Source organism: Trichomycterus rosablanca, chromosome 24 (genome assembly GCF_030014385.1).
Source record: "Trichomycterus rosablanca isolate fTriRos1 chromosome 24, fTriRos1.hap1, whole genome shotgun sequence".
Classification (NCBI taxonomy): Eukaryota; Metazoa; Chordata; class Actinopteri; order Siluriformes; family Trichomycteridae; genus Trichomycterus; species Trichomycterus rosablanca.
Window position 1 is genome coordinate 19,542,228 of NC_086011.1, and position 10,000 is coordinate 19,552,227.

Sequence of the window (10,000 nt, forward strand, 5' to 3'; positions counted from 1 at the left end):
AGGCCGACATGCTGGAGAAAGAGCAGGTGAGAACCTCCAGGATCCTCATCCTCAAGTTCAGGAGTTTGGATCATGCAGTGAAGGAAGTGGAATTTGTACCGGGACTGAATTCTCCTCTTTCTGTACCAGGTGGGTCACATCCGGGCGGAGAGGGACATCCTGGTGCAGGCCGACAGTCTGTGGGTGGTGAAGATGTTCTACAGTTTCCAGGACAAACAGAACCTCTACCTGCTCATGGAGTTCCTACCTGGAGGTCAGAGGTCATCTCATCACACCAACATTATATTACTATAATGCTGTAATAACGGTGGTTACGCCCTCTGTAGGTCACATGATGCAGTAATAACGGTGGTTACGCCCCCTGTAGGTCACATGATGCAGTAATAACGGTGGTTACGCCCCCTGTAGGTCACATGATGCAGTAATAACGGTGGTTACGCCCCCTGTAGGTCACATGATGCAGTAATAACGGTGGTTACGCCCTCTGTAGGTCACATGATGCAGTAATAACGGTGGTTACGCCCCCTGTAGGTCACATGATGCAGTAATAACGGTGGTTACGCCCCCTGTAGGTCACATGATGCAGTAATAACGGTGGTTACGCCCTCTGTAGGTCACATGATGCAGTAATAACGGTGGTTACGCCCCCTGTAGGTCACATGATGCAGTAATAACGGTGGTTACGCCCCCTGTAGGTCACATGATGCAGTAATAACGGTGGTTACGCCCTCTGTAGGTCACATGATGCAGTAATAACAGTGGTTACGCCCTCTGTAGGTCACATGATGCAGTAATAACGGTGGTTACGCCCTCTGTAGGTCACATGATGCAGTAATAACGGTGGTTACGCCCTCTGTAGGTCACATGATGCAGTAATAACGGTGGTTACGCCCTCTGTAGGTCACATGATGCAGTAATAACGGTGGTTACGCCCCCTGTAGATCACATGATGCAGTAATAACGGTGGTTACGCCCTCTGTAGGTCACATGATGCAGTAATAACGGTGGTTACGCCCTCTGTAGATCACATGATGCAGTAATAACGGTGGTTACGCCCTCTGTAGATCACATGATGCAGTAATAACGGTGGTTACGCCCTCTGTAGGTCACATGATGCAGTAATAACGGTGGTTACGCCCTCTGTAGGTCACATGATGCAGTAATAACGGTGGTTACGCCCCCTGTAGGTCACATGATGCAGTAATAACGGTGGTTACGCCCTCTGTAGATCACATGATGCAGTAATAACGGTGGTTACGCCCTCTGTAGGTCACATGATGCAGTAATAACGGTGGTTACGCCCCCTGTAGGTCACATGATGCAGTAATAACGGTGGTTACGCCCCCTGTAGGTCACATGATGCAGTAATAACGGTGGTTACGCCCTCTGTAGGTCACATGATGCAGTAATAACGGTGGTTACGCCCCCTGTAGGTCACATGATGCAGTAATAACGGTGGTTACGCCCCCTGTAGGTCACATGATGCAGTAATAACGGTGGTTACGCCCTCTGTAGGTCACATGATGCAGTAATAACGGTGGTTACGCCCCCTGTAGGTCACATGATGCAGTAATAACGGTGGTTACGCCCCCTGTAGGTCACATGATGCAGTAATAACGGTGGTTACGCCCTCTGTAGGTCACATGATGCAGTAATAACAGTGGTTACGCCCTCTGTAGGTCACATGATGCAGTAATAACGGTGGTTACGCCCTCTGTAGGTCACATGATGCAGTAATAACGGTGGTTACGCCCTCTGTAGGTCACATGATGCAGTAATAACGGTGGTTACGCCCTCTGTAGGTCACATGATGCAGTAATAACGGTGGTTACGCCCCCTGTAGATCACATGATGCAGTAATAACGGTGGTTACGCCCTCTGTAGGTCACATGATGCAGTAATAACGGTGGTTACGCCCTCTGTAGATCACATGATGCAGTAATAACGGTGGTTACGCCCTCTGTAGATCACATGATGCAGTAATAACGGTGGTTACGCCCTCTGTAGGTCACATGATGCAGTAATAACGGTGGTTACGCCCTCTGTAGGTCACATGATGCAGTAATAACGGTGGTTACGCCCCCTGTAGGTCACATGATGCAGTAATAACGGTGGTTACGCCCTCTGTAGGTCACATGATGCAGTAATAACGGTGGTTACGCCCCCTGTAGGTCACATGATGCAGTAATAACGGTGGTTACGCCCCCTGTAGGTCACATGATGCAGTAATAACGGTGGTTACGCCCCCTGTAGGTCACATGATGCAGTAATAACGGTGGTTACGCCCTCTGTAGGTCACATGATGCAGTAATAACGGTGGTTACGCCCCCTGTAGGTCACATGATGCAGTAATAACGGTGGTTACGCCCCCTGTAGGTCACATGATGCAGTAATAACGGTGGTTACGCCCCCTGTAGGTCACATGATGCAGTAATAACGGTGGTTACGCCCTCTGTAGGTCACATGATGCAGTAATAACGGTGGTTACGCCCTCTGTAGGTCACATGATGCAGTAATAACGGTGGTTACGCCCTCTGTAGATCACATGATGCAGTAATAACGGTGGTTACGCCCCCTGTAGGTCACATGATGCAGTAATAACGGTGGTTACGCCCCCTGTAGGTCACATGATGCAGTAATAACGGTGGTTACGCCCTCTGTAGGTCACATGATGCAGTAATAACGGTGGTTACGCCCCCTGTAGGTCACATGATGCAGTAATAACGGTGGTTACGCCCTCTGTAGGTCACATGATGCAGTAATAACGGTGGTTACGCCCTCTGTAGGTCACATGATGCAGTAATAACGGTGGTTACGCCCTCTGTAGGTCACATGATGCAGTAATAACGGTGGTTACGCCCCCTGTAGGTCACATGATGCAGTAATAACGGTGGTTACGCCCCCTGTAGGTCACATGATGCAGTAATAACGGTGGTTACGCCCCCTGTAGGTCACATGATGCAGTAATAACGGTGGTTACGCCCTCTGTAGGTCACATGATGCAGTAATAACGGTGGTTACGCCCTCTGTAGGTCACATGATGCAGTAATAACGGTGGTTACGCCCTCTGTAGGTCACATGATGCAGTAATAACGGTGGTTACGCCCTCTGTAGGTCACATGATGCAGTAATAACGGTGGTTACGCCCTCTGTAGGTCACATGATGCAGTAATAACGGTGGTTACGCCCCCTGTAGGTCACATGATGCAGTAATAACGGTGGTTACGCCCCCTGTAGGTCACATGATGCAGTAATAACGGTGGTTACGCCCCCTGTAGGTCACATGATGCAGTAATAACGGTGGTTACGCCCTCTGTAGGTCACATGATGCAGTAATAACGGTGGTTACGCCCTCTGTAGGTCACATGATGCAGTAATAACGGTGGTTACGCCCCCTGTAGGTCACATGATGCAGTAATAACGGTGGTTACGCCCTCTGTAGGTCACATGATGCAGTAATAACGGTGGTTACGCCCTCTGTAGGTCACATGATGCAGTAATAACGGTGGTTACGCCCCCTGTAGGTCACATGATGCAGTAATAACGGTGGTTACGCCCTCTGTAGGTCACATGATGCAGTAATAACGGTGGTTACGCCCCCTGTAGGTCACATGATGCAGTAATAACGGTGGTTACGCCCCCTGTAGGTCACATGATGCAGTAATAACGGTGGTTACGCCCCCTGTAGGTCACATGATGCAGTAATAACGGTGGTTACGCCCTCTGTAGGTCACATGATGCAGTAATAACGGTGGTTACGCCCTCTGTAGGTCACATGATGCAGTAATAACGGTGGTTACGCCCCCTGTAGGTCACATGATGCAGTAATAACGGTGGTTACGCCCTCTGTAGGTCACATGATGCAGTAATAACGGTGGTTACGCCCTCTGTAGGTCACATGATGCAGTAATAACGGTGGTTACGCCCCCTGTAGGTCACATGATGCAGTAATAACGGTGGTTACGCCCCCTGTAGGTCACATGATGCAGTAATAACGGTGGTTACGCCCTCTGTAGGTCACATGATGCAGTAATAACGGTGGTTACGCCCCCTGTAGGTCACATGATGCAGTAATAACGGTGGTTACGCCCCCTGTAGGTCACATGATGCAGTAATAACGGTGGTTACGCCCCCTGTAGGTCACATGATGCAGTAATAACGGTGGTTACGCCCTCTGTAGGTCACATGATGCAGTAATAACAGTGGTTACGCCCTCTGTAGGTCACATGATGCAGTAATAACAGTGGTTACGCCCTCTGTAGGTCACATGATGCAGTAATAACGGTGGTTACGCCCTCTGTAGGTCACATGATGCAGTAATAACGGTGGTTACGCCCTCTGTAGGTCACATGATGCAGTAATAACAGTGGTTACGCCCTCTGTAGGTGACATGATGCAGTAATAACAGTGGTTACGCCCTCTGTAGGTGACATGATGACGTTGCTGATGAAAAAGGACACGTTAACGGAGGAGGAGACGCAGTTCTACGTGGCGGAGACAGTGCTGGCCATCGACTCCATCCACCAACTTGGCTTCATCCACCGAGATATCAAACCTGATAACCTGCTGCTGGACTCCAAGGTTACACACACACACTCACACACACACACAGGTGGGGGGTAAATACTTTTTCCTCAAGACTCTTTCGCAGGTTTGCTAACATGCTGTAACTGTAGCAGGAACAAACCCACAGCAGTGTAAAGCTTGCTCGGCTGTTGACAGTGCTGTAGTAAGAATGTTTGAACTCTCAGGACTGAGACTCATGCTCCTCTCAGTTCCACACCCCACACACTTCACATGTTCATTGTTTAGAACCCGACCTGTCAGTCCCTGTTCTTCCGCCACACCCACTTCCTCTTCTGCTTTTATCTTCCTGTCCTCCTGGCTTGTCTTTGCACCACGAGCGTATTGGTTCTTTATTTTAGTTTCACTGCTAACGTCAAAAGAAACGTAATCTCTCTCAGACACTTTATTAGCTGCACACACGCCACACTGTGCCATCAGTGTAAAACACCAGTGTGACCGGTCCTGACCAAAACCACTACAGTACCTACAGCGCCCCCCTGTGGAGGAACTTCTGCTCACTCAATGTGTTCAGTGTATAAAGTTTAGCAATACCTGTATGTTCTGAGTGGTGCTAATCACAGTGTGTGTGTGTGTGTGTGTGCGTGCGTGCGTGTGTGTGTGTGCGTGTGTGCTACAGGGTCACGTTAAACTCTCAGATTTCGGCTTGTGTACCGGACTGAAGAAAGCTCACCGTACAGAGTTCTACAGAAACCTCAGCCACAGCCTCTCCACTGACTTCAGTGAGTATCTGAATCTGGTCGTATCCACAATCAGCTGGAATCTGAATAAATAAAACTGCAGTAATGAACCGTAGCACGCTCAGTCACGCTCATGAGTGTGATGCACTTTCTCAGCACTAGAGGGCGATCAGAGGCGCTCAGACTCACCTCATGTACATTATAGAGAACCTGAACCCAACCCTCCGGTCCTGAACCTCCCAACGTACCGGCACCAGAACCTTCCGCCTCACTGAGTCAGAGCACTCAAACACACCTACTATTATCACGTTATGATAAACATTTTCTAGCAACACCCTAACAACCAACCAGGTTACCATAGCAACCACCTAGCTACATCTTGGCAACCAACAGAGATAGTGTAGATATAGGTAGCAACACCCTAGCAACCACATTATTATTATCATTATTTTTATTATAACAACAACAGCAGTAATGGTGTTTTTATAAGGAAACTTCTGTTTTTTGCATATTGGAGATGTGTAGATGAAGTGTAGATTTCTCTACTGTAAACATATTGTGTGTGTGTGTGTGTGTGTGTATGTGTGTGTGTGTGTGTGTGTTATAGATTATCAGAACATGAACTCTAAGAGAAAAGCAGAAACGTGGAAGCGTAACAGACGGCAGCTGGTAATGACACACACGACCATTTCACCTGCAGCATTACACTCATTATACCTTTATCCTGGTCAGGGTCACAGTGGGTCCGGTTTAAAATATCCTGGAGGGAAATAAAGCTACCCTGAAATACATTGTGTGTGTGTGTGTTCAGGCATTCTCCACAGTAGGAACTCCAGACTACATCGCTCCAGAAGTGTTCATGCAGACCGGCTACAACAAGCTCTGTGATTGGTGGAGTCTCGGCGTCATCATGTACGAGATGCTGATTGGTAAGAACTTTGTTTACTCTGTTCTGACGCCTGCTGGTGAAACACTGGTACTGCAGGTCTGTCCTTATATTTATAGCTGCTTTTCACTCTGTGTGTGTGTGTGTGTGTGTGTGTGTGTGTGTGTGTAGGATATCCTCCGTTTTGTTCGGAGACGCCTCAGGAGACCTACAAGAAGGTCATGAACTGGAAGGAGACGCTGGTGTTTCCTCCTGAGGTTCCAATATCTGACCGAGCCAAACAGCTCATTCTCAGGTCAGTTACTCCATGTCTTAAATACCTCCCTACACCTCCTTACTGCTCCCTACACCTCCTTACACCTCCCTACTGCTCCCTACACTACTCTATACCTTCCTACACCTCCTTACTGCTCCCTACACCTCCTTACACCTCCCTACTGCTCCCTACACTACCCTATACCTTCCTACACCTCCTTACTGCTCCCTACACCTCCTTACACCTCCCTACTGCTCCCTACACTACCCTATACCTTCCTACACCTCCTTACTGCTCCCTACACCTCCTTACACCTCCCTACTGCTCCCTACACTACTCTATACCTTCCTACACCTCCTTACTGCTCCCTACACCTCCTTACACCTCCCTACTGCTCCCTACACTACCCTATACCTTCCTACACCTCCTTACTGCTCCCTACACCTCCTTACACCTCCCTACTGCTCCCTACACTACCCTATACCTTCCTACACCTCCTTACTGCTCCTTACTGCTCCCTACACCTCCTTACTGCTCCCTACTGCTCCCTACACTACCCTATACCTTCCTACACCTCCTTACTGCTCCCTACACCTCCTTACTGCTCCTTACTGCTCCCTACACTACCCTATACCTTCCTACACCTCCTTACTGCTCCCTACATCTCCTTACACCTCCCTACTGCTCCCTACACTACCCTATACCTTCCTACACCTTCTTACTGCTCCCTACACCTCCTTACACCTCCCTACTGCTCCCTACACTACCCTATACCTTCCTACACCTCCTTACTGCTCCCTACACCTCCTTACACCTCCCTACTGCTCCCTACACTACCCTATACCTTCCTACACCTCCTTACTGCTCCCTACACCTCCTTACTGCTCCCTACACTACCCTATACCTTCCTACACCTCCTTACTGCTCCTTACTGCTCCCTACACTACCCTATACCTTCCTACACCTCCTTACTGCTCCCTACACCTCCTTACACCTCCCTACTGCTCCCTACACTACCCTATACCTTCCTACACCTCCTTACTGCTCCCTACACCTCCTTACACCTCCCTACTGCTCCCTACACTACCCTATACCTTCCTACACCTCCTTACTGCTCCCTACACCTCCTTACACCTCCCTACTGTTCCCTACACTACCCTATACCTTCCTACACCTCCTTACTGCTCCCTACACCTCCTTACACCTCCCTACTGCTCCCTACACTACCCTATACCTTCCTACACCTCCTTACTGCTCCCTACACCTCCTTACTGCTCCTTACTGCTCCCTACACTACCCTATACCTTCCTACACCTCCTTACTGCTCCCTACATCTCCTTACACCTCCCTACTGCTCCCTACACTACCCTATACCTTCCTACACCTCCTTACTGCTCCCTACACCTACTTACACCTCCCTACTGCTCCCTACACTACCCTATACCTTCCTACACCTCCTTACTGCTCCCTACACCTACTAACACCTCCCTACTGCTCCCTACACTACCCTATACCTTCCTACACCTCCTTACTGCTCCCTACACCTCCTTACACCTCCCTACTGCTCCCTACACTACCCTATACCTTCCTACACCTCCTTACTGCTCCCTACATCTCCTTACACCTCCCTACTGCTCCCTACACTACCCTATACCTTCCTACACCTTCTTACTGCTCCCTACACCTCCTTACACCTCCCTACTGCTCCCTACACTACCCTATACCTTCCTACACCTCCTTACTGCTCCCTACACCTCCCTACTGCTCCCTACACTACCCTATACCTTCCTACACCTCCTTACTGCTCCCTACACCTCCTTACTGCTCCCTACACTACCCTATACCTTCCTACACCTCCTTACTGCTCCTTACTGCTCCCTACACTACCCTATACCTTCCTACACCTCCTTACTGCTCCCTACACCTCCTTACACCTCCCTACTGCTCCCTACACTACCCTATACCTTCCTACACCTCCTTACTGCTCCCTACACCTCCTTACACCTCCCTACTGCTCCCTACACTACCCTATACCTTCCTACACCTCCTTACTGCTCCCTACACCTCCTTACACCTCCCTACTGTTCCCTACACTACCCTATACCTTCCTACACCTCCTTACTGCTCCCTACACCTCCTTACACCTCCCTACTGCTCCCTACACTACCCTATACCTTCCTACACCTCCTTACTGCTCCCTACACCTCCTTACTGCTCCTTACTGCTCCCTACACTACCCTATACCTTCCTACACCTCCTTACTGCTCCCTACATCTCCTTACACCTCCCTACTGCTCCCTACACTACCCTATACCTTCCTACACCTCCTTACTGCTCCCTACACCTCCTTACACCTCCCTACTGCTCCCTACACTACCCTATACCTTCCTACACCTCCTTACTGCTCCCTACACCTACTAACACCTCCCTACTGCTCCCTACACTACCCTATACCTTCCTACACCTCCTTACTGCTCCCTACACCTACTTACACCTCCCTACTGCTCCCTACACTACCCTATACCTTCCTACACCTCCTTACTGCTCCCTACACCTCCTTACTGCTCCCTACACTACCCTATACCTTCCTACACCTCCTTACTGCTCCTTACTGCTCCCTACACCTCCCTACTGCTCCCTACACTACCCTATACCTTCCTACACCTCCTTACTGCTCCCTACACCTCCTTACTGCTCCCTACACTACCCTATACCTTCCTACACCTCCTTACTGCTCCCTACACCTACTAACACCTCCCTACTGCTCCCTACACTACCCTATACCTTCCTACACCTCCTTACTGCTCCCTACACCTACTAACACCTCCCTACTGCTCCCTACACTACCCTATACCTTCCTACACCTCCTTACTGCTCCCTACACCTACTTACACCTCCCTACTGCTCCCTACACTACCCTATACCTTCCTACACCTCCTTACTGCTCCCTACACCTACTTACACCTCCCTACTGCTCCCTAGACTACCCTATACCTTCCTACACCTCCTTACTGCTCCTTACTGCTCCCTACACCTCCTTACTGCTCCCTACTGCTCCCTACACTACCCTATACCTTCCTACACCTCCTTACTGCTCCCTACACCTCCTTACACCTCCCTACTGCTCCCTACACTACCCTATACCTTCCTACACCTCCTTACTGCTCCCTACACCTCCTTACACCTCCCTACTGCTCCCTACACTACCCTATACCTTCCTACACCTCCTTACTGCTCCCTACACCTACTTACACCTCCCTACTGCTCCCTACACTACCCTATACCTTCCTACACCTCCTTACTGCTCCCTACACCTACTAACACCTCCCTACTGCTCCCTAGACTACCCTATACCTTCCTACACCTCCTTACTGCTCCTTACTGCTCCCTACACCTCCTTACTGCTCCCTACACTACCCTATACCTTCCTACACCTCCTTACTGCTCCCTACACCTACTTACACCTCCTTACTGCTCTTTTTGGCTCCCTAATGTGCACTGGGGAGTTCATGCTTCATAAACATCATGGTAGTGTCCCGAACCACACTTCTTACTGACTCTATATGTGTGTGTGTGCATGTGTGTGTGTGTAGG

General features: G+C 49.6%; 1 protein-coding gene across 1 annotated transcript in view; it reads left to right on the plus strand.

Annotated features, from left to right (window-relative positions):
* The window catches only part of stk38b (serine/threonine kinase 38b), a 19,712-nt gene that overhangs the window by 5,906 nt on the left and 3,806 nt on the right, over nt 1-10,000 (plus strand). The window contains exons 5-12 of the mRNA XM_062986454.1: nt 1-26; nt 130-253; nt 4,427-4,581; nt 5,204-5,306; nt 5,872-5,933; nt 6,076-6,193; nt 6,322-6,445; nt 10,000. The exon at nt 1-26 is cut by the window's left edge and continues 58 nt beyond it; the exon at nt 10,000 is cut by the window's right edge and continues 95 nt beyond it. Coding sequence (XP_062842524.1) covers nt 1-26; nt 130-253; nt 4,427-4,581; nt 5,204-5,306; nt 5,872-5,933; nt 6,076-6,193; nt 6,322-6,445; nt 10,000 — 713 coding nt within the window. The remainder of the gene's footprint in view (nt 27-129; nt 254-4,426; nt 4,582-5,203; nt 5,307-5,871; nt 5,934-6,075; nt 6,194-6,321; nt 6,446-9,999) is intronic.